This window comes from Martes martes, assembly GCF_963455335.1.
Source record: "Martes martes genome assembly, chromosome: 18".
NCBI lineage: Eukaryota > Metazoa > Chordata > Mammalia > Carnivora > Mustelidae > Martes > Martes martes.
In genome coordinates, this window is record NC_137906.1 from 41,020,318 (window position 1) to 41,044,070 (window position 23,753).

At 59.7% G+C, this 23,753-nt stretch overlaps 5 protein-coding genes across 5 annotated transcripts; all 5 read right to left on the reverse strand.

The window, feature by feature from the left end:
- Positions 1–6,334: 6,334 nt before the first annotated feature.
- On the reverse strand, positions 6,335–7,081 carry HBQ1 (hemoglobin subunit theta 1). The gene is made up of 3 exons (XM_080829782.1): positions 6,950–7,081; positions 6,638–6,842; positions 6,335–6,551 (listed from the first exon to the last, which is right to left on the reverse strand). Exons 1-3 carry the CDS (start codon positions 7,042–7,044, stop codon positions 6,423–6,425), a joined length of 429 nt encoding a protein of 142 aa, XP_080685908.1. The 5' UTR covers positions 7,045–7,081; the 3' UTR covers positions 6,335–6,422.
- A 2,308-nt stretch (positions 7,082–9,389) lies between these two features.
- On the reverse strand, positions 9,390–10,443 carry HBA1 (hemoglobin subunit alpha 1). Its single transcript, XM_080829783.1, has 3 exons — positions 10,068–10,443; positions 9,756–9,960; positions 9,390–9,615 (listed from the first exon to the last, which is right to left on the reverse strand). The coding sequence occupies exons 1-3, from the start codon at positions 10,160–10,162 to the stop codon at positions 9,487–9,489; spliced, it is 429 nt and encodes a 142-aa protein (XP_080685909.1). The 5' UTR covers positions 10,163–10,443; the 3' UTR covers positions 9,390–9,486.
- Positions 10,444–12,295: 1,852 nt separating this feature from the next.
- Positions 12,296–13,489, reverse strand: LOC308359090 (hemoglobin subunit alpha). Its single transcript, XM_080829784.1, has 3 exons — positions 12,974–13,489; positions 12,662–12,866; positions 12,296–12,521 (listed from the first exon to the last, which is right to left on the reverse strand). The coding sequence occupies exons 1-3, from the start codon at positions 13,066–13,068 to the stop codon at positions 12,393–12,395; spliced, it is 429 nt and encodes a 142-aa protein (XP_080685910.1). The 5' UTR covers positions 13,069–13,489; the 3' UTR covers positions 12,296–12,392.
- Positions 13,490–14,682: 1,193 nt separating this feature from the next.
- HBM (hemoglobin subunit mu) lies at positions 14,683–15,498 on the reverse strand. The gene is made up of 3 exons (XM_080830598.1): positions 15,351–15,498; positions 14,976–15,180; positions 14,683–14,868 (listed from the first exon to the last, which is right to left on the reverse strand). The coding sequence occupies exons 1-3, from the start codon at positions 15,440–15,442 to the stop codon at positions 14,740–14,742; spliced, it is 426 nt and encodes a 141-aa protein (XP_080686724.1). The 5' UTR covers positions 15,443–15,498; the 3' UTR covers positions 14,683–14,739.
- A 717-nt stretch (positions 15,499–16,215) lies between these two features.
- Positions 16,216–17,322, reverse strand: HBZ (hemoglobin subunit zeta; the record flags this gene model as incomplete). Its single annotated transcript, XM_080830665.1, has 3 exons — positions 16,216–16,344; positions 16,489–16,693; positions 17,228–17,322. The coding sequence occupies 3 exons, from the start codon at positions 17,320–17,322 to the stop codon at positions 16,216–16,218; spliced, it is 429 nt and encodes a 142-aa protein (XP_080686791.1).
- Between the last annotated feature and the right edge of the window lie 6,431 nt (positions 17,323–23,753).

A 23,753-nucleotide genomic window follows, 5' to 3' on the forward strand; every position in this document is an offset into this window, starting at 1 on the left:
CTGACCCAGGCCGTGCAGGAGTCCAGCCCAGGGGGCCAGCCCTCCCTGAGTGACACAGGGGTTCACAGGAAGGGCTGCAGGGACTTGCGGGCACTTTTTTTTTCTCTAGCACTTTCTGACCCCTTGTTCCTTGTTCCTGCTCTTTCCCTCCACGGGGCTAACCCTGCTGAGCCTGTGGCCGGGGACTGCTCTCCCAGGGAGGCTGTGCAAGGGACACCCCTGCCGCCACCTGTCCTCACATCAGGGGAGGGGCAGTGGTGAGGGGCCGGTGAAGGGGACTTCTGCCCCCTCACCCTGCCCCTCACCTCACCCGGGCACCTTTTTATTTTTATGGAGATAGAATAGATTAGTAGATGGTTTCAGGTGTACAGTGTAATGATTCAGCACATACAGGCTGCAAAGTCATCACCACCAGAAGTCTACTTAACATCTGTATCAAAAAAATGTTTCCTGGTGATGAGGCAGCTTTCCACTATACACTACGCTGTTACTGTGCATATGATAACGTAGCAATATGGTAAAGTACAGTATTGTGTGCATAACTCCGGATGTTAACTAATACAGCGGAGCAGTGCTGTATGCATAATGCTGTATCTGTGACTGTGTGGTAATACGTGATACGGCCCTGCTGCTGTATATACAAGTTCCGTATAGTTGTGTAATACCTACTACACTACTGTATGTACACTACTGTGTGTGTAATACAGTGCAGTGCGTATTATGTAATAGCATATATACACTAATACGTAACACTGCAGGGTTTTGTTTTTTTTTTTTTAAGATTTTATGTATTTGAGAGACAGCGAGAGAAAGAGAGCGAGCCCAAGTCAGGGGAGAGGCAGAGGGAGGTGGGGAGCAGATTTCCCGCTGAGCAGGGAGCCTGATGCGGGGCTTCATCCCCAGGACCCTGGGACCATGAGCTGAGCCAAAGGCAGATGCTGAAGCTCCTGAGCCACCCAGGAGCCCCTGCAGTATTTTTTTTTTTTTTTTTAAGATTTATTTATTAGAGCATGAACAGGAGGGGCAGAGGGAGAGAGAATCTCAAGCAGACTCTGCAGCGAATGTGGAGCCTGACATGAGGCCCCAGCTCCTGACCCTGAGATCACGACCTGAGCAGAAAGCAAGAGACGCTTAGACGCTTAACCAGGTGCCCCAGTGCAGTATTTTATGTGTGTGATACCGTGCGTGTAGTGTAACAGTATATAATACTGGGTATGTAATCATGTAACTCAGCGTGGCGTTACTATATATGAGATACTGCATGTATAATTACATAATAACATATGGTACAGTATTAAATGTATACGATAAATGGATGTAAGTAATCCAGTTCTATAGAAAGTGTACTGTATGATATACAGTGCATTTATTGTATATGGGATACTGTGTAGCATGCAGTGTGGTATTGTACTGCATATGTAATTTTGTAATAACTTATATAATACACTACAGTATTATATATTCTCAGGCCTTTTTCGGAGGCTGCCGGGACCTCCTTTGGACCTCCCCCAGAGTCTAGCACACCTGGGACGCAAAACCCATCCGCTCCTGGCTGAGCCTGGCCTCTCTCCCTACAGGAGAGATCACAGACGAAGAGACAAGCCCTGCGTGTCCAGCGGGGCGGGAAATGGAACAGCGTCAGCACCTGGGAGACCTGTCTTCCCTTCACAGTCCCTCTGTCTTCCCAGAGCTCACGTGTCAGAGGTCATCGGCACTGGTTACTGGTTACTGGTTACTGTCTCCCGGTGGTTTCCGAGGACCAGGAGTCCCGCCGTAGCTCACCCACGTTCTCCCTCACAGGCCGCAGTCAAGGGGTCTCATCTGGGGCTGTTCTGGAGAAGGGGCTTTGCACACTCACCTGGTCGTTGGCAGCACCTAGCTACTTTCTGAGTGTCAGAGACCCACTCTGGGGGCAGCCACAGCATGGCATCTTCTCTGAGAGGGAGAGCGTCTCCACACAGGAGAGGCATCATTAATTATGGAAGTGACATCCCATGCCCACAGAACGCTGTGGGCTGAAAGCAAGCCGGAGGCTCCGCTAGCGTGGCCGTGATTCCGAAGGGAGAAACAGAGGAGGAGGAAGGAAGAAGACTCGCTGGGGAGGAGGCGCCGGCGACGGAGGGACCACGCTGCCGGTGGGACTGCGACGCAGCAGGAGCTGGGGAGACCCGCACGGAGGGGCTCCCGCTCTCGCGCACACGCGTGCAGCGGCGTCGCTCGCGATAGCCGGGAGGTGGAGACAACCGAAGAGCCAACAGCTGGACGGATGAGCAGAAAACAGAACGTGGGCAACCGTACGGAGGGTCCTCGGGAAGTTAAAACAGGGATGCCGTGGAACCCGGTAATTCCACGGCTGGGTGTTTACCCAGAGACGGTGAAAACACTGATTTCCGTAAAAGGATTTCAAGGTCCGGCGTGGGGACCTTGAAAACGATGCGAAGTGCAAAAGAAGCCAGACACAAAAGACCGCATATCCTACGACTGCATTTATGCAAAATACCTAGAACCAGTAAATCAGTACAGACAGAACATAGGGGACCTTCAGAGCTGGGAGTGATTGGTACTGGGCACAGGGCTTCCTTCCGACGGTGGCGGCGAGTTTTGGAACTAGGTAGTGATGATGAGTGTAGGAGATGCTGCGAGGCAGTCCCCAGGAGGTCGGGCTCCCAGGGTGGTACTTCTTCATGTGACACTTTGAGTCTGTGCTTGTCTTAGCCTCTGGGTCGGTTAGTCACTTACAACCCATGTCGTGGACGTTTTGGTTTTGCTGATGGTATTTTATTCTGGGCCTTTACCTTGGTCACACACGTTCTGTTTCTCTTCCTTTCTGCCTCTTTCTGAGGGGGTGGCTTTAGACTCGTAACATTCCACTCTGTCCTCTCCATTACTTTGGAACTCGTCTGTTCTGTTCGTGTTCTACGGTTGCCAGAGAACTTGCAACAGGCACGCGTATTATATTGTGGTGCCCGACGATCACCCCCAAGAGATCCAGGTCCAGCTCCCTGGAACTTGTGAGTGTGGCCTTAGATGCCAAAAGGTTTTTGAACATACGTTTAAAAATTTTGAGATGGGAGGGCGCCTGGGCGGCTCAGTTGTTGGGCGTCTGCCTTCGACTCAGGTCGTGATCCCAGGGTTCTGGGATTGAGCCCCACATCAGGCTCCTGGCTCGGCGGGAAGCCCGCTTCTCCCTCTCCCCCTGCTTGTGTTCCCTCACTCGCTGTGTCTCTCTCTGTCAAATAGATAATTAAAATCTTTTTTAAAAAATAAAAAGAATTTTGAGATGGGGGGCATCTGGGTAGCTCAGTCATTAAGCGGCTATCTTCAGCTCATTAAGCAGCTATCTTCGGCTCAGGTGGTGGTCCCGGGGTCCTGGGATCGAGCCCCACATCAGGCTCCTGGCTCGGCGGGAAGCCTGCTTCTCCCTCTCCCACTCCCTGCTTGTGTTCCCCCTCCCACCATGTCTCTCTCTGTCAAATAAATTAATAAAGTCCTTAAAAAATAATAATGATAAAATAAAAATTTAGAGAGAATAAATTCATGTTAAGACACTAAGTTTGTGTTACACCAGCAATAGAAACTAATACACCTACCGAAATCTAACGTTGATAAAAGCCTCGTGTGCCCCCTGGACGAGATGAGGGCTTAAGAGCACTTGACCGTGTAGCCGTGACTCGGTTCTGACTTAGTTATCTCGGTCTGTCTGGTGTTTCATGTCTGTTGAGGCTTTGTTCTGTGTAACCCCACAGACATTATTTTATACAAAATTAACATTTGTATTTACCACTTCCCTTGTTCCTTCCTTCTTACACTGCAGCTTCTGCCCGGGCTCACTCTCCTGCTTCAAGTACATCCTTGACTAGACTCAGGATAGGGCGAGGCACGTGAGGCCCAGGGGTACAGAACGTCAGGAGGAGCTCCTGCTCAGGGTGTGCAGGGGCCGTAGTCTGGAAAATTTATTCTTAAGGATTTTCATTTATTCATGAGAGACAGAGAGGCCGGGGGAGTGGGACAGGGAGAAGCAGGCTCCCCACAGAGCTGGGAGCCCAACGTGGAACTCGATCCCAGGACCCTGGGACCGTGACCCAAGTCGAAGGCAGACACCTAACTATCTGAGACACCCAGGCGCCCTGGAGAATTTATTCTAACTTACTTTAACTTCCCTACTTCTCTTTATGATTGTGTTTTGTCTGTTAAACTTATCCATTGGATTTTAAGTTTTTTTTTTTTTTTTTTTTAAGATTTTATTTATGGGGCGCCTGGGTGGCTCAGGGTTAAAGCCTCTGCCTTCGGCTCAGGTCATGATCTCAAGGTCCTGGGATCGAGCCCCGCATCGGGTTCTCTGCTCCGCGGGGAGCCTGCTTCCCCGCCCCCCCTGCTTGTGCTCTCTCCCTGACAACTAAATACGATTTAAAAAATTAAAGTGTATTAATTTATAAATAGTTTGTTAAAAACAAAATACTGAAAGCTCTTTACTTTTTTTTTCTCAAAACCTTACTTTCAATTACGTCACTACAGTTCACTACTATCTGTTCCTATTATCCGTGTCGACCTCTAGTGCATCTTGTATTTGGACAGTGGGAATACAACAGGGTCAGAAACTACACGTGTTTCCCTAGTTTTCCATCCAGCGATAGCATTTGGTAACTTGACATCAGCCATCACAGCACCACAGAAGCTGGCAAATGCTACAGATCAGCCCCTTCCCCACAGGCCAGAGTGCCCGTCATCAGACACTCACCAGCCCACAACTGAAATACTTTCCCGAAAGGTCGTTTTCTTTTCTTTTTTTTTTTTTTTTTAGATTTTATTTATTTGAGAGAGAGAGCAAGTGAGCCCACAAGCAGGGGTGGGGGGGCAGAGGGGAGCCCGGCGACTGGGGCTCCAGCCCAGGACCCCGGGATCGTGACCTGAGCCAAAGGCAGACACTTAGCTGACCCTGAGCCACCCAGGTGCCCCCCGAAAGGTCATTCTGAGTTACACTTCCAGCACAAGTGTATTAGATCTTGCCTTTTCATATCTTTTCCTGCTCAGTGTCCTGTTAGGGAGCATTTCAACAGGCACGTCTTTGAGGTTCATTGCAAATGTCTGTCCCCGGTGGGCACCTGTGAGCTGCCAGTTTCTCCTTCCGCTTGTGCTTCTGCTGGGCTCAGTAGCTCGGGAAAAAAAAGGTGGGGGGAGGGAAAGAATGCGGAGTGTGTCTTGGGTGAGGGAGGACCCTTCCGCTGCTGCTGGGGACAGGATTTTTCTCCCAAGCCCTCCATGTTGCTGTTCTCCCCTCCCCGTACCAGGGCGCTTTCCTCTCTATATGTCCCATGTGGCACTTTTCCCAGTGTCACTTTGAGGACACGGTTTAAGGAAAATATATCCAGGGGCGCCTGGGTGGCTCAGTTGGTTACGCGGCTGCCTTGGGCTCAGGTCATGATCCCAGCGTCCTGGGACCGAGTCCCACATCGGGCTCCTTGCTCGGCGGGGAGCCTGCTTCTCCCTCTGCCTCTGCCTGCCTCTCTGTCTGTGCTCGCTCGCTCTCTAACAAATAAAACCTTTAAAAAAATCCGTTAAAAAAATTATATATCTATCTATCTATCTCCAAATGTTGCCGGAAGGACCTGGAGGGCTGCGCATTCAATGTTCCTTGGTGCGTGCGTGCGTGCGTGCGTGTGTGAGAGACACCCACGCTCTTGATCCGACCCCATGTCCTCCCCGTGTGTCCACAGTCGGCCCCTGCGCCAGGTGGTTGCGGAAGGAATCGTGGACGTGCCGGCCCCGCTGGGGCGCAGAGGAAGGGGCGGTGAGTGCGCCCTTTTCTCAGGTTTCTGCAATGACTATGATTGATTCGGAGAAGCAATAGCTAAAAGCAAATAAGCAAACAGAAAACGCTCTGACGTCTGTCTCCTCAGAAGTGCGGGGCGCAGGCAGGGCTCCGGCGCGCCCCCATCCACCTCGTCTGCTACACGACTCCCGCCGCGCGGTCCGGGGTCTGGCGAGGGGCTCTCACACGGGCCTCCAGGGCCCCCTCCAGGGCCTTCGTCTGCGCAGGTCCCGGGCCCCGCCGGCAGGAGGCGCCGCTCCCTCCCCATCCCCGAGGCCGGGCGCTGCGGGCGGCTCCGGAGGACGGTCCGGCCTCCCCCACCCCCCACCCCGCGCCCGCGCAGGGTCCCAAGCCCGTCTCCGGCGCCGGGGATGGGGGCGACCGAGGGCTCCCCTCGACCGCGCGGGGCGCCCAGCGGGCAGCCAGGGGCGCGCCCGGGTCTGACGACGTGGGGCGCCCGCACCCCCCGCCCCTCCTGCCCCCCACCCCGCAGACCCGCGCGCGCCCCCAGAGACGACACGCGTGGCCGGGTGAGGCTTTCTGGCCGGGACTTTACTGGGACTCCGGAGCTCGCGGGAGGGCAGGCTGGGGGCCCGCGACGCCCCCTCCGAGTCTAGCGGTGGCTGGAGGCCAGCGCCGAGCTCACGTGGCTCAGAAACTTGTCCAGCGAGGCGTGCATGGCCGGGCCGAAGTCTCCGGGGTAGTGCCGGGCCAGGGTGACCAGCAGGCAGTGGCCGAGGAGCTGCGGGGAGACGCAGTCGTCCGGCCCGGAGCCGCCCTCCCCCACGCCCGGCCTCGGCCCCCGCAGGTCCGCGCCCGCGCGCTCACCTTGAAGTCGGCGGGGTCCACCCGCAGCCGGCGCGCGTGCAGGTCGCTCAGAGCCGACAGCGCGCGCGGCAGGTCGTCCAGGTGGGCCACGGCGAGGGTCAGCGCGTCGGCCACCTTCTGGCCGTGGGCCTTGACCTGGGCGGAGCCGGGGCTCAGGTCGAAGTGCGGGAAGTAGGTCTTGGTGGCGGGGAAGGACGCGAAGGTCCTGCGGGAGGGAGCGCGAGTGAGGCGCGGCCGCGAAGGAAGCCTGGGGGCGGGGGCGGGGGCGCAAAGCCCGGGAGCCGGAGGGGCGCGGGGACCCGGCGGCCGCACCTCTCCAGGGCCTCGGTGGCGTAGATCCCGACGTTGCTCCCCAGCTTCCTCCAGAGCGCGCGCACCGCTGCCCTGTCGCCGGCGGACAGCGCCATCGCGGAGCCTGCGTCCTGCCGCGCCCCGTCCCTGCGCCTGCGCCACGGGGGGTCCCCGCGGCCTCCAGGGGGCGCCGCCGCCGCGTCCGCGCCGCACCCCTGCTCGCGGAGTCCGGCTCGAGCGGTCCCGGAGCCTGGCACCCTCCCGGTGGCCCGGGACCCCGCCGCCCCGTTCTCCTAGTGTTTACGGTCCGGAAAGCCCCCCCTTACTAGTGTGATGGTTGGTATTAGGGGACACTGAATGGTTTCGTGGATTTTGACATTGACCCTCCGCTTATTCTCCCTCCCTTCCTCCAGAGCCTACGATGACTCTCTTTTCGCATTTATGGTGTAAAATGAACATGAAAATGTCCTCTTCCCAAACTTGCGAGACTTGGGCGGGAAACCAGTGTCATGAGCCGGGCTCGTAGCAACTGTTCTTCCAGGACAGAAAACAGGTATTAGATGCCTCGGTTGTATCTCAGAAGTGACACCTGATCCCTGTGGGGCGTCCAGGGCGTACCAGGCACTGCTCCGCGCAGTAAAACAATTGCCGGGTGGGGGCTCCTGGGTGGCCAGTCGGTTACCCAGCCGGCTCTTGATCTCAGCTCAGGTCCTAAACTGAGGGCGCTCAGTTCAAGACCTGTGTGGAGCCTACTTAAAAAAATTTGTTGGGGGCGCCTGGGTGGCTCAGTGGGTTAAAGCCGCTGCCTTCGGCTCAGGTCATGATCCCAGCGTCCTGGGATCGAGCCCCGCATCGGGCTCTCTGCTCAGCAGGGAGCCTGCTTCCTCCCTTCTCTCTCTCTGCCTGCCTCTCTGCCTACTTGTGATCTGTCAAATAAATAAATAAAATCTTTAAAAAAAAAATTTGTTGGTACAATTACTATAACATGAAATTATCATATTACCATTTTATTCTATTTTACTTTATTTTTGAGAGGGAGAGAGAGGGTGGACTGGCAGAGGAAGAGAGAGAGACTCTGAAGCTTGGCGTGGAGCCCGATGCCAGGCCCCGTCTCACAACCTTGAGATCACGACCTGAGCCGAAATCAAGAGTCAGATAACTTAACCAACTGAGCCACCCAGGGGCCACCTCCCCCCCCATCTAAGCCCTTTTGAAGTGTCTTTAACCACATCCACAGTGTTGTGCAACCACCGCTGCCATCATCCCAAATGGAAACCTGTCCCCGTTAGCAGTCACCCCATCCCCCTCCTCCAGTCCCAGCAGCCTGGTCTTTGTGTGAGTTCACCTATTCCGGACGCTTCATGTGAGAGGAATCACACACTCCTGTGTCTGGCTTCTTTCATTTAGCACCGTTCCCGGGGGCCTTCCTGCTCTGGGCTGGGCCCCGCGTCCAGCTCTTCATGACCGACTGCGTTCTGTGGACATCTGGGTTTTCCACCTTGAGCCCTTGAGCCCAGGCCGTCGTTTTCATGATAACAAAAGAAAGAAGACTGCCTAGTGCTGGGAGCTCATCCTGTACCACCAGCTGCGCCACAAGTGCCACCAGTTGAGGCAGAGACCTGCCATCTCATTTTCCAAGGATGACTCTGGGACCCGGGGAAGAGAGGACATTGCTGTTAGCTGGGGGCTCGGCCCCCACGGCTGCCAGGACCAGACGCCGAGGCGGCAGGCGGCTTGCTCTGAGGGCAGGAGGCACACAGGACTGCTGAGCCCCAGGACCCGGCTCTTCTCTGTTGCCGTGTGTGTAGGGGATTGGGGGTGGTGGGCCTCTGGGCTGTGTAGTCAGTGCTGAGCTGACCCCCAAAGCCAGGCCTCCAGGTCTGTACTGCTCCAGGACAGGGTGCTCTTCACAGCGTGTGTCCTGGAAGTGACACCGGGAGAAAGCAGCACCACCAGGAAGTTGCCTGGCATCTGGGATGGACGGCTCACCCCCACTTCATCTAGATTGTGTGCGTATTTGGGAAGCACTTGACAGGTGGGGGGAATTCGGTGAGACTCCCAGGAGCCCGACCTCCGGTCTTCCCCACCGCCCAACTTCAGGGAGAGCAGTGGGAGGGCTCAGAGGTCCCGGCTGGAGGCCCACGAGCTCTCAGACCAAGCGTGTGTCATAAAACGTAAAGGTGGAAAAGCAGTTCATTGTTGGAGCAAATCGCAGCAGAATCCACGAAGCTCCGGAATGAAATGGAGGACGTGGCGTGCGGGCAGCAGAGCACTGCAGGGTGCGGGTCGGAGCGGGGGTCCCAGGCAGGGGCAGCGGAACCGGCCCCACTCCCCTCCTCCGCCCGTCTTCCCTTCCCTCTCCTGGCCGCTGCGGACAGGTCCGTGGCCCGACGGGAGGAGAACCCCCGGCCTCCCCCCACCGGCTCGTTCGCACACAGACAGAACGGAGACGCGCACAGGCTGCAGTCCACTCAGACTTTATTCAGAGATCGGGAGGTTGAGGTGCGCGGAGCCAAGAGGGCCCCGGCCGGGAGCGCGAGCACCGCCGCCGCTTCAGCTTAACGGTACTTGGAGGTCAGCACGGTGCTCACGGTGCTGAAGAACTTGTCCAGGGAGGCGTGGACGGCGGGGGTGAATTCCGCGGGGTGGTGGCAGGCCAGGGTCACCAGCAGGCAGTGGCTCAGGAGCTGCGGAGGGAAGGGACGTCGGGGACCGTCGGGGCCGCGGCCGCCCGCGCTCCCCCTTCGGGACCCCGGGGGACTCCCCGCCCGGCTGGCAGGCCTCGCGGCCCCGCCCGCCCCTCGCCCCGGGCCCCGCCCGCGCTCACCTTGAAGTTGACGGGGTCCACACGCAGCTTGTGCGCGTGCAGGTCGCTCAGAGCGGACAGCGCGCCCGCCAGGTCGTCCAGGTGGCCCACGGCGAGGGTCAGCGCGTCGGCCACCTTCTTGCCGTGGGCCTTGACCTGGGCGGAGCCGGGGCTCAGGTCGAAGTGGGGGAAGTAGGTCTTGGTGGTGGGGAAGGACGCGAAGGTCCTGCGGGAGGAAGGGGCGGGCGAGCCAGGGTTAGGCGGGGCGGTGGCGGACGGGCGCCGCGAGGGGTGGGCGAGCCCGGACCCACCGGGGGGAGGTGGGGTCCTCACCTCTCCAGAGCCTCTCCGCCGTACTCGCCCGCGTGGCCGCCAATCTTGTCCCAGGTGGACTTGACGTTGGTCTTGTCGGCGGGAGACAGCACCATGGTGAGTTCTTTCCGAGTCTGTGTGAGGACCAGAAACGTGCGGGGCGCGGGGAGCGCGGGGCTTTAAATGCCTGGGGCTCGAGGGCGCGCCCTCCCCGCCCTCGCCCATTGGCTGGTGCGCAGCCGCGCTGCGCGGCGAGGCCGGCCGGCAGGGGGTGCGCGCGAGCGGCCGGCGCCCGCCGGGAACCGTGGGGACTTCGCCGCAGGCTTGCGGGGGCTCTGGGTGTCTCCCTCGCGCCCACTTCTTCGCGCCCCTGCTGCCACCGCCCCTGGAAGTGACCTCCCAGCCCCCCAGCTGGTGCGGGCCGCTTGACACCGGGGGCTTAGAGAAATCAAAGACCCACCCCCTAGGCCTGGGACCGTCCCCCTGACGCTGAGTCCTTTTCAGGCGACACTTGGGGAACATGTCGCAGCCGATGGCTTGCACTCCTACCGTGGGAAGAGCTCCTGTGTGTTTGCACGGGGAAGAGATGACTTACAGGAACGGTCGACCCAGGTTATTAAGAGGAAACTAACAGAAATGTAGAAATGGCCCATAATGGGGCTCCTGGTTGGCTCCGTCTGCCAAGGCATCTGACTCTTGGTTTAGCCTCGAGTCATGATCTCAGGGTTGTGAGACTGAGCCCCCGGCCGCGCCGGACTCCATGCGGAGTGCCCAAACCTCAACTGGTGCTCCGATGCAGGGCTGGGGGGCAGGGCAGAGGGACTCTCTTTCCCTACTTTGAATAACACAAAATGACGTGTGGGGTTGGGGGGGAGAAAGCACGGGCATATTGTAGTTTATTTCTGAAGTGTTTTCCACATTTACATAAAAATGAATTGGGCTCTAGGGCAGAGGAGGGGTGCACGGTGGAGAGGAGGAAGGCCCTTCCCAGCAGTTCAGAAAGATCCCTGTCCAAAAAGAAAGCGGTGAGCAGGGGGCTCGGCCACCGGCCCAGACCTTGCCCAGGCTGCGTGTTGCCTGGAGACCAGGCTGGGCTGGAGACACTGCCCCGGCCTCGTTGGGGTGGTTGCCGGGCTGGGTGCCCCCTGCCAAGCGGAGTCCAGGCCTTCGTTCGGCACTTTGGCTGGGGGCCTTGGCTAATGGTGCTCATGGCAACAAGGCAGAGACCCCTGGGAGCACCCCAGGTGCTGGGAGACCCCAGGAGCCTTGGACTATTGAGTAGGGGGAGCCGTGAGCTGGAGGACCCAGGGCTGCAGACGCAGGGAGCTGTGTGCCTCACAGACACAAGGGAGCAAGGTACCGCACTCAAGCCCTTCCCCAGGGGCGCCCTGACCGCTTCAGCCTGCTCACGCCCCACCCTTCCCCCCTGACTCCACGCCGCCGACCCCAGAGGTTCCGTGACCTAGGAAGGGTCGCAGGGAGCTGCGACCCCCTTTCCAACCCACCTTCCCTCAGGTAGGAAGGGGGTGGGAATCTTGCAGACATCGCCCAGCGCCCACACTTGCCGGGAAGTGCTGTATTTTTGTGGTTTGTTTCCTTTGTTTTGATCTCGACTATTTAACTGGCATCAGAGAGAACTCAAAAGAGAGTGGTGGGACGCCTGGAGGCTCAGTCCCTAGGGCGTGGGACTCTCGGGTGTGGGACTCTCAGTTTCCACTCAGGTGGTGATCTCGGGGTCAACAGACGGACCCCACGGGGCCTCCGAGCTCAGTGGGCAGTCTGCTCGGCCCTCTCCCTGTCCCTCCCCGCTTTCTCTGGTAAACAAACAAATACATAAAAACGGGGGTGCCTGGGTGGCTCAGTGGGTTAAATAAAGCCTCTGCCTTGGGTCATGATCCCAGAGTCCTGGGATCAAGCCCCACATCGGGCTCTCTGCTCTGCAGGGAGCCTGCTTCCTCTTCAAAAAAACAAAACAAAACAAAACAAAAACCATAAAAACGTAAGAAAAAAAGAGGAGGGTGGCAAATTTAGGACCCCCCTAGCTCTCAGCCCAGAGAGGAACCCTTGGAAGTCTGGTACCACAGGGGCCTGGAGGATGATCCGGCTCATTCCCGGAAGCATCCGCCTTCCTTCTCCTACTGTCCCTCTCCTGGCCGCTGCGGACAGGTCCGTGGCCCGACGGGAGGAGAACCCCCGGCCTCCCCCCACCGGCTCGTTCGCACACAGACAGAACGGAGACGCGCACAGGCTGCAGTCCACTCAGACTTTATTCAGAGATCGGGAGGTTGAGGTGCGCGGAGCCAAGAGGGCCCCGGCCGGGAGCGCGAGCACCGCCGCCGCTTCAGCTTAACGGTACTTGGAGGTCAGCACGGTGCTCACGGTGCTGAAGAACTTGTCCAGGGAGGCGTGGACGGCGGGGGTGAATTCCGCGGGGTGGTGGCAGGCCAGGGTCACCAGCAGGCAGTGGCTCAGGAGCTGCGGAGGGAAGGGACGTCGGGGACCGTCGGGGCCGCGGCCGCCCGCGCTCCCCCTTCGGGACCCCGGGGGACTCCCCGCCCGGCTGGCAGGCCTCGCGGCCCCGCCCGCCCCTCGCCCCGGGCCCCGCCCGCGCTCACCTTGAAGTTGACGGGGTCCACACGCAGCTTGTGCGCGTGCAGGTCGCTCAGAGCGGACAGCGCGCCCGCCAGGTCGTCCAGGTGGCCCACGGCGAGGGTCAGCGCGTCGGCCACCTTCTTGCCGTGGGCCTTGACCTGGGCGGAGCCGGGGCTCAGGTCGAAGTGGGGGAAGTAGGTCTTGGTGGTGGGGAAGGACGCGAAGGTCCTGCGGGAGGAAGGGGCGGGCGAGCCAGGGTTAGGCGGGGCGGTGGCGGACGGGCGCCGCGAGGGGTGGGCGAGCCCGGACCCACCGCGGGGAGGTGGGGTCCTCACCTCTCCAGAGCCTCTCCGCCGTACTCGCCCGCGTGGCCGCCAATCTTGTCCCAGGTGGACTTGACGTTGGTCTTGTCGGCGGGAGACAGCACCATGGTGAGTTCTTTCCGAGTCTGTGTGAGGACCAGAAATGTGCGGGGCGCGGGGAGCGCGGGGCTTTAAATGCCTGGGGCTCGAGGGCGCGCCCTCCCCGCCCGCGCTCATTGGCTGGTCCGGTGCCAGGAGGTGTTCCGGCGAGTGCTGGCGGGGCTCCCAAGGCCGCCTTCTCTCTCTGCCCCGCCCAGAGCGGGATCCAGTTCTGCGTGGTGCCCTCCATGTCCTCTCCTGCGGTTCTGGGGAGCCCACACAGGTCCCGACCCACCCGACAGGCTCCGGCTTTTGGCTCCGAACCCGGGGCGTTTGCTGGTTGGGAAGGAGAGCACATTTCCCCAAGTGGACCAAGCTGCGTCCGCACCAAACCTTCCCGAGGACCAAGAACTGTAGACAGTCCGTGTAAACAGTGGGGCTGAGGGAGATAATGTGGGTCCGGCGCTCCAAGCCCTCTGTCCCCTCATGGTGGGCAGGGGTTCCTGGCCACCGTCGGGTAACAGGCGCAGGCACGGCCAGGTGGGGTGGGTAGTTTCCCACAGGTAAGAGCTTACCCTCTGGCATCCTTCGGACTTGGGCACGTTTGGCCAGGTGGGGCTCAGTGCTCCCTGCGCGGACAGAGATTTTCAGCAGGGAACCTTCCTCATTCAGTGTCTGGTGAGCTCCTGGAGTCCCCACTCCCTGGCCTCATTCCCTTGTCGGAGAAGGTTCTCCGTAGAGTGCTAGGATTCCTGCCCCCATGCCGCAGAGGGGAGAGACTGACCCTGGGGACGGGGTCTGGCCGCGAAGGAGAGGAACGCCTTGGTTGGGGGACCCGCAGAGACTGAAAGGAACGTTGTAGTGGAAGTTGGGGGGCCCTGGGCCTGCCAGGTGCTGACCCTGCTTTATGGTCTTATAAATTATTTCAAAGAGCCAGCACGGCGTCTGCTTTTTGTTTGTGTTTACGTCGGATGCATTAGGCTCAGACTGCTCCTGGACATGTCCGGTATCACAGAGCCGTTGTGTGGACGGGGTGTCTGCCTGATCGTGGCCATCAGGAGCCCCTTCCCCAGACCCTGCCCCAGGAGATTCAGATGGAGGGGCTAACTTGGCTGGGGCAACGTTCCCTGCAGACTGAGCATCAAGGGGAGGGAAGGAAGAGGAGGTCGGGGTCCTGGCCCCTGCCTCTGACCTCCTTGGCCTCAGTGCCTGCATTTGTCTGCAAAAGAGGCGAGGAGTCCCAGGAATGGCTCCCAGCGGGAGGGCATGGAGGGAGAGCGGAGGAATGGGTGAATGCAAACGTGCTTTGTGAACGGTGTGTCACAGCGGGTGTGTTGGGAATGAACTGCACCCTGAGAACCTCCCTCCTCTCAGCTCCCACTTGCCCCTCCCCCCATTTCCCCATCACAGGAGGGGGATTGTTGTGTTCAAGCTTTGGGGGATCCACACCCTGTCCAGACCCGGGATTGTCAACCCGGGAACCGTCCCCATTTGAGAGTCCCTGGCCCCCGTTCCCTTGTGCGCAAAGGTTGGGGATCGTGCCCTAAGATTCCGGGGGGGCTCCACACCCGACCCGGAGCTTTCTGGCCAGGCACAACCACCTCAGCCTACCCGCTCCCCAAAGACCACACAAGCGCACGGTCCCTCCGTGGGAGCCTGTTTATTGACACGCAGAGACGGAAGCCCGCGGGGCGGGGGACTCAGCGGTACTTCTCGGTCAGCACCACCGACACGCCCGTCAAGAATTTATCCCACGCCGCCTGCATCTCCACGGTGAACTCGCCCTGCAGGTGGGAGGCCAGCACCACCTGGAAACACTGGATCAGCGGCTGCGGGAGAAGGGGCGGGTGAAGGGGCGCTGCCTGGGCCGATCCCCCCTCCGACCCCAGCCCCGGCCGCGCGCGCGCGAACCCTGCGGAGGCCCGGGCGGGCTCACAGGGAAGTTGGAGGGGTCCACGCGGAGCACTTGCGCGTGCAGGTCGGCCAGCGGACTCAGGGCCGCGCGCAGGTCGTCCACGTGTCGCACGGCCACGCCCACCGCCTCGAGCATGCGTCGTCCGTGGGTCCGCAGCTGAGTGTCGTCAGGGCAGAAGCCCAGGTGCGGGAAGTAGACCTTGGTGCTGGGGTAGACGGTGAAGAGCCTGACGGAGCGGGCGGGAGAGTGAGGGGGCGGCCGCGTGGGGTCCTTCCCGCGCCTGCACTGCCCGGACGCCCGGAACCACCCCCCCCCCCGCCTCGGCCCCTCCTCCGACTCAGGCCCCAACCCCCCGGCACCGCCCCCCGGCGTCCTGGGAACCCCGCCTCGACCCACCTGAGCAGCAGCTCCGCCCCGAAGGACGCCTCGTGGCCGGCGATCAGGTCCCAGACCTGCGCTACCTGGGCGCGCTCCTGGGCGCTGAGCATGGCGCTGGCGGGGCGCGCTCTGGGGGCCCCTCCCGCCGCGCCGGCCTCCTTATAGCCTCCCCACCCCCCAGGCGCCCCGCCTGCCCTTATCTGCGGGACGGCGGCCGGAGCGCGGGGGCCCTCGGCCGGCACGGGGCAGCGTCTCCAGGCCGGGTCCCTGGGGCCGCGGCGGCCGGGGCGGGGGTGCTACCCGCACGGACTCACGCGCTGTGCGTGCGTCTGCTGCAGACACCAGCGGGATCTGGAATTACCCCGGTGCGGGCGGAGTGAGAGCCTGTCCAGGAGGCGGCCGGCGGGAGGCCTGGGGGAAAGAGCGCCGGGCAGGGACGGGCGGGGCCGGGGTCCTATCCCGGGGCCCGCAGCGCGGGGGCCGTGGCGTCAGGCTTTGAGGACCCCCCCCCCGAGGGCGCGCCCGCCCGCAGCGCGCGGAGTAAAGCAACCGTTGGGCGCTTGGGGCTGCAGGAGAGGAGCAAAGACCCCTCCGGCCCGAGAACCGCGTGGGCCGGCCTGCGCCGCTTTGCCCTCCCCGACTCGGGTCCGCAGGCGCAAGGATCGCCCCAGAGCACCCTTGCGGTGGCCTTCGAGCCGGTGGTGACCCTGGGGTCGGCCGTATTCCTGCCGCTCCCGCTTTCTTTCACTCCCCTCTTTCCCGCCAATACTGAGAACGCAAGAGCCACTTCCTCCTCATCCGTTTATTGGAGAATCCGCGGAGGAATTGCGGCAGGTTCGGGGCGGGGAAGGGGCCCCAGCCGGCCCTCCTCGGGCGGCTGCGCTCAGCGGTACTTCTCGGTCAGGACGCACGACACGATGGACAGGAACTTGTCCCAGGCGGTGTGGGCGTCGGCCGTGAAGTCGGCGGGGAAGTGCGAGGCCACGGTGACCAGCAGACAGTGCGACAGGAGCTGAGGGGCGGGAGCGCGGCCCCGTGAGCGGCCGGTGCGGGTGCGGGTGCTGGGGGGGGCACGGAGCCCCCGCAGCCCACGCCCCGCGGGCCCCCGCGCCCCGCGCCCCTCCCCCCGCCCAGGGGACCCCAGCCCCGCGCCCACCTTGAAGTTGACCGGGTCCACGCGCAGAATGTAGGCGTGCAGCTCGCTCAGCTTGGCCAGGGCGCCCCCGATGTTGTCGATGCTCTTGACCGCCTCGCCCAGGGCGGCCACCACCTTGGCGCCGTGCACGCGCAGGTGCGGGGAGCCCGGGTGCAGGTCGAAATGCGGGAAGTAGGTCTTGGTCTGGGGGTAGCTGGCGAAGAGCCTGCGGGCGGGGACAGCCACACCTGGTGAGGCCAGCGCGCGTCCTCCTCGGGCGCAGAACTCACCGGCGTCGAAAAGGCCAGCCGCCACCGTAAGGCATACTTGAAGGCAGCATTTTAAGACACAAACATGAACGCGACCCATGCACGTTGAACACGACGTTATAATTTTACACAAGGACGGGATCCCCATGGCCGCTTCCCCTATTAGCCCAGGCTCAGACAGGCCGCGGCAGAATCCCACCCTCACCGTCCCCGCGTCCCCTCGTCCCCTCGTCCCCGCGTCCCCTCGTCCCCTCGCTGGGCAACCCGTCCATTCCGTCTCTGATTCCTTCCAGCGATGTTTGTGGAGACCTGGGTGGTGGGCCCAGCGCAGAAGACAGTCTCACAGCCACACGCCCTCTCCGTCCACCTCCTCTGCCTGCTCCCTGAGTGCCGTCCCCCTCCTCCCTGGTCCCTCCTTGCTGGGCCCTGTCCTCCCTAACCCCACACTGTGCCCTACCCGGCTCCGTGCCAGCCCACGGGCACGCACTCACCTCTCCAGGGCCTGGGTGCCAATGGCATCGGCCTGGGTGGAGATCTTGTCCCACATGGACAGGATGACGGTCCTCTCGGCCTGGGTCAGAGACATGGTGGTAGCGGAGCAGGGCGTGCTCAGGACTAGCCTCTGTGGGGCTCACCCCCCAGGATCCCTTTATACACAGGGAGGCGGGGTGGGGGCCAGGCTGTGGCCGTTGGTCTGGAGAGGGGACAGGGCTGTGGGGGTGGGGTCTCTTATCAGACCCAGTGAGGGTGGGTGGTCAGGGCCTGGAGGCCTGGCCCCTGAGGGGCTCTCACTCCAGCCTCCCCCACTGGGCCACAGCTAGAGTCCACGTTGCAGGGAGATAGGGGCCAAGCCTGGGTGGAGAGTCTGCATGTCAGCCCAGCCCCCGGACTGGCCTCCACAGGCCTTGTCCCTGACCCCCCGTCCTTGTGGTGGAAGGGTGACCTAGAATGCCTAGGTCTCTCACAGAAGCACTCTCCTTCCTTCCTGTGCTGACGCCTCTGCACTGCTGCCTCGTTTACAGTTTGCGGAGGACAGAACCGAGGTCCACGGAGGGAAACTGAGGCCAGCTGTCAAAGGGTGCGAGTGGCAGTCTTGGCTTCAGACACTTCTCTGTAGCCCCTGCCTCACCCGGATGAGGTTCTTCTCCCCCGGAATCCTGACCGGGGGGACTCCCCACGTTGGGTCCCCGGGCCGGGGGAGGCTGGGCTCCCGGCGCAGAGCCTGGGACTACAGGGGCCTCTGGTCCCTCTGCCCCGTTCCCATCACAGCCTCTACAGGGTCTCCTCGCCCTCCTAGCGTTATGTATCCCCTTTCCCGATGCCCCATAAGGCAACCGTTCTAATGTGCTTAACTAGTTCCTTTAGTTAGTATGTGTTCTTGCAAAGGGTACATTTTTAGGCACGTATTTTTAAGTTAAGTTATAGCTTGATTCTTTTTTTAAAAATTTTATTTATTTATTTGATAGAGATCACAGGAGGCAGAGAGGCAGACAGAGAGAGAGGAGGAAGCAGGCTCCCCGCCGAGCAGAGAGCCCGATGTGTGGGCTCCATCCCAGGACCCTGAGATCATGACCTGAGCCGAAAGCAGAGGCTTTAACCCACTGAGCCACCCAGGAGCCCCATAGCTTGATTCTTAAAATTTAACATAATCATTTCCTCACAAGCGCACCTTTTTTGAAATACAAGAATATTTCTTCATGGGCACCTGCGTGGCTCAGTTGGGTAAGCGTCTGCCTTCAGCTTGGGCCATGATCCCAGGGTCCTGGGGTCAAGGTCAGAGCGGGGCTTCTGCTCAGCGGGGAGCCGGGGAGCCAGCTTCTCCCTCTCCCTCCGCAGCTCCCCTTGCCTGTGCTCCTTCTCTGTCAAGTCAATCCATCAGTCAATCAGTCTTTTTCAAATGAAGAAATACAGGAATTTTAAAAAGATTAATTGATTTATTATGTGAGAGAGAGAGAGACAGAGGGAGAGAGAATCTGACGCAGACTCGCAGACTCCTGATGTGGGGCTCGATCCCAGCACCCTGAGATCATGACCTGAGCCGAAGGCAGAGGCTTAACCCACTGAGCCACCCAGGTGCCCCTAAAATCTTTAAAAATAGGGCACTGGGCAGGGGGCCTCAGTCAGTCAGGTGGCTGACTTCAGCTGAGGTCATGATCCTGGGATCAAGTCCCACAATGAGTCCCACACCGAGTGCCACTCTGGAATCCTGACCTGAGCCCAAGGCAGCTGCCCAACCGACTGAGCCACCCAGGTGCCCCTTAATTAAACATGTTCATTGTAACAGCAATCCTGACAAGAGGACAGCTTAAAGGGACACTTGGGTGGCTCAGCTGGTTAATACTCTGCCTTTGGGGCACCTGGGGGGCTCAGTGTGTTAAAGCCTCTGCTTTCGGCTCAGGTTATGATCCCAGGGTCCTGGGATCGAGCCCCGCATCGGGCTCTCTGCTTAGCGGAAAGCCTGCTCCCTCCTCTCTCTCTCTGTCTGCCTCTCTGCCTACTTGTGATCTCTGTCTGTCACATAAATAAATAAAATCTTTAAAACAAAAACAAAAACAAAAAAACTCTGCCTTTGGCTCAGGTCATGATCACAGGGTCCTGGGATCGAACCCCACATCCGGCTCCTTGCTCAGCAGGGAGTCTGCCTCTCCCTCTCTCTCTGCCTGCTGCTCCCCCTGTCTGTGCTCGTGCACTCTCTCCCTCTAACAAATAAATAAGATCTTTTTGAAAAAGTACAGCTTAAAAAACAAAATTTCAAAAAAAAAATTTCCCTTCTCACCTATGTACCTTCAGAGGTAACCCTTCCATGATTTCCTAGGACTTTCCCCACGAATTAGGAACATACGTGTTAGGGGGCGCCTGGCTGACTCAGCCCATAGAGCACGCAACTCCTGTTTTCAAAAAGATTTATTTATTTGCGAGAGAGAGTGCGCACGCAAGCAAGAGGGACAGAAGGAGACGGAGAGAGAGTGTCACGCAGACTCTGCGTTGAGTGTGGAGCCGATTTCATGACTCTGAGGTCACGACCTGAGCAGAAACCAAGAGTCTGATGCTTGCCGGACTGAGCCACTCAGGTGCCCTCAACATGCATCTCTTGATCCTGGGGTTGTGAGCTGCGGCCCACGCTGGGCATAGAGATCACCAACAAACGTGTTTGTGTGTGTGTGTGTGTGTGTGTGTGTGTGACCATGAACCTACGCCTGCGAGCTCAGTGGGGTGCGTCATTCCCCCATTGCAACGTCTGGGGCTGCCAGGGTCCCCGCGCCCCCAAGAGGGGGCCGGTTAGCACTGTGTCCTAAAAGCCGCCCTGTCTGTTCATAGAGACGACGCATGATCCTTGAGACCCCTTGAGGGAGTTTGCAGACTAGGAGGTGAATGGACGTTACTTACATCTCGCCAGGCACACTCACATGCTTGTGTTTTCCTCCTTTAGCTGAATTACCCTGGAAACGCGTCTTCGTGTCCTGCGGTCTAGCACGTGCGTACCCGTCACAACCGGCCCGTGGGGCCCGCTAGAGCCGGCCATCTGGGAAGCTAAGTCTGAAACCGCAAGTAGGCATTGGAGGCTCACCGTGGGGGCCCTTGCTGGCCGGGTGCCGTCGCCGTCCCGGCGAGCGCGGCTGAAGTCCCACATAAATGGCTCCCGCGTCTTCTCAGAGGATGAGGACAGCATTCAGGCCCCGAGCTAGGGGGAGGACCCACAGGAGACTGCCAGCCCTTCCCTTGGAAATCCCTCCCAGGAGGGATCTCCAGGCCAAACGGAGGCTGTAGAGAGGATTGGGGGGACTCACGGTGTGCAGGCCTGGGCTCCCTCCTGCCTTCCTGGGGCTGCCCACACCCTCGAGTCTCCAGAGCCACCGGAACAAACAGGCACTGGTTGTTTGAGGTGGGAAGGATCCCTGGGGTCGTCTGGGGCCCAGTGGAAACTGAGGCCCAGAGTGGAGAAGAGGCTGGGCACAGTCACAAAACCCACAGGAGACTCGGCCTCGGGCCTCTGTTTGCCAAAGGCCCGCTCCTGGCGGGCGGCTCCTGGACAGCCAGGCGCGTGGGACCAGCCCGCATGCCCCACGCCCGTGCTCCCGGGCAGGAGTCCTTCTGGGTCCGCGTCCTCCCTGGAGAAGGGGGTCCCACCTTGGGCACCGCCCCTCAGAACAGAGTCTCTCTGTGGCCCTGAGAAGAGAACCCCCAGACCCTAACGCCAGGCAAGGAGCCGGAACCGTCTCGGGCTCCCGAAAGCCCCCAGAAGCTCCATGGGATCTTTGCGGGTGACGTCGGACCCTGCCCTGAGCCAGGCCGGCTCCAGCAGCTGGGGGCGCAGCACGGGACCCACGGACAGAAACCCCTGCTGGCCAGAGCCTCTGTTCTAGAGCGGAAGCCCTACCATACAGAGTGAGCGCAGCAGGCAGGCACAGCCGCGAGACCCTGACCCCGGAGCTGCTGCCCCACAGCCCGCGTCCCCCTGTGACAGCGACGACCAAAACCCCGGGTGAGCACGGAGGAACCGCAGGCGAGCCCAGCGTCCCCGTCCTGGCAGAGAAGGCTTCTGGTAAGGAGTTTCAAGCTACGGGATCATAGGGCCACTCCCACTTCTAGGCGGCATCCCATCCAGGGCAAAGCCCCGCTTCCTCGGGCCCTGATCGCTAAACACCAGGCCCAGCTGTCTAGCTCAGAGGCCCACCACGTCCCGTGCTGGGTGGTCCCCTTCCAGCCAAGGAGCTGCCGAAACCAGCTTTGGTGACAGGAGTGTCCCTGCGGTCTCCGCCTGGACGGCATTGACGTTAGGAACGAAGAGACAGGGGAACGTGGTGGGCGGTGTTGAGAGGTTGCAGTTTTATTTTATTTATTTTTTATTATTTTTTAAAGATTTTTTGTATTTATTAGAGAGAGGCGGAGAGCACGGAGGGAGAGGGAGAGGGAGAAGCAGGCTCCCCGCCGAGCAGGGGGCCCGACGGGGGGCTCGTCCCAGGACTCTGAGACCATGACCCGAGCCGAAGGCAGACGCCCACCCCACGGAGCATCCCAGACACCGGGAGGGTTTGCAGTTTTAGATGGAGTAGCTGGGGGAGACATCGCTGGGAAGGCAAACTTGAGCAAGTATTGAGCAGCTGGGAGAGGAAGCCAGGAGATGCTGAGGGCGAGAACGTGCGCGGCGAGCAGAGGGAGTCGGCAAGTCCCCAGGCCCCCAGAGAGGCTGGGCCTGCATCGCCGGAGAGAAGCAACCAGGGCAGGGCGCCTGGGGCAGAGGGAGGGTGGGTCTTCCCGCCAGCACCGCATATATCCCTCCGTGGTCCCCTGTCCTACCACCACCTGCGTCCCGCGGTGGGGAACATCTGCCGTGTCGGCTTTGTTGGTCTACATGGGGATCTACCGGGATGCGCCTTACTTTTCTCCTGAACCTCATGGTCATGAGCGGCAGGCACCGGGGAGCTCCGTCCCCGTCCGCCTCAGCGGGCGTCTCCCAGGATGTGATGTCCTTGCAGAAACGGCCGCACGTTTACTGCCAGGCTCAGTGAACCCACATTCTTCCGCGTCAGATTTCCTCAGTCCCAGATTTGTTCAGCCTGTTCAAACTGAGATCTGACCCGGCTTCACTCACAGCGTTCGGCCGTCCCTTTATTCTCTTATCCGAAAGCGCTCTGCCTCTCACCCCACCTTTTCTCCCAATCAATGAATTTTTGAACAGTCCAGGCAAGGTGTCTCGTAGAACATGGTATATTTTGGGTTGGTCTGCTGGTTTGCCTGAAGTGACCCTCTTAGATGGGTCCTTCATCAGTATATTTCCAGTACACTAGAAGTCAGAGCTAAAGGCCGGAAGTCAGGGCTTCTGGGCGGCTTGGTTGGTGAAGCGTCTGATTTTGGCTCAGGTCATGATCCTGGAGTCCCAGGATTGAGTCCCCCATAGGCTCCCTGCTCAGCAGGGGGTCTGCTTCTCCCTCTGACCCTCCCCCCTCTCCGTCTCTCTCTCTCTCTCTCTCAAATAAATAAATGAAATCTTTAGAAAAATAAAGTCTCGAAGTCAAGTTAAAATTTATTGGCAATAAAAAGGCGACCCACAGAATGGGAGGGAATATTTGCAAACTACATGCATGATAAGGAACTTGTATCCAGAATATAGAAGTAACAGTTACAGCTCAACAACACAGACAAAACCCAATTTAAAAATGGACAAAGGACCTGAGTAGACCTTTCTCTGATGAAGACATCCGAGGAGCGCATGAGGAGATGCTCCGTCTCGGTACTCGTTAGAGAAATAAACATCAAAACCACAGTGATGTACCCTTTCACACCGGTGGGATAGATCATATAAAAAAAAGCAAAATAACAAGGTTTGTTGGGGAAGGGGAGAAGCTGACCCCCTCACGCCCTGCGGCTGGGAGTGTGAAAGGTCCAGCCAGTCTGTAAACAGCCTGGTGCTTCCTCAACCGGTTAGACATGGTCAGCATGAGTCCCAAGCCAAGGGAGGACGCCCGTCCACACAAAGCTTGTACGAGAATGTTCATGGCTTCCCTGGTTCACACGGCCGAAAGGTGGAGACAACCTCACTGTCCGTCAGCAGACAGGACAGGGAATCTGGAAGATTCTCCAGCCACGAGGGAGGTACTGATAGTTGCTGCAGCAGAGATCAACGTAGAAACGTGACACAGAGCGAAGGAAGCCGCACACGAGAGCTGAGTGCACAGGGCTCCCTCTCGACGTGATATCAAGACCATAAAAATTTGCCAGGACAGAAAGCAGAGTGGCTCCGGGGGCTGAGGGACTCGGAGCTTCAGTCTGGGGTGATGAAAAGTTCTGGAATGGATAGAAGCGACTGCAGAGCAACACCGCGAACAGACTAAAGGCCGCCCCGTTTCTCACTTTCAAATAGCTGAGGTGGTAAATGTGGCTTCTGTGTGTTTTATCACAAGAAAACGAGAACCTACTGGCCAGCGTCCTAGCTGACCCCGAGGGCCTGCCTGGCTCCAGGAGGCATGTGATGTCAGATCGCCCAGTGTTGGTGACACCAGGCGTGATCACTTGGTT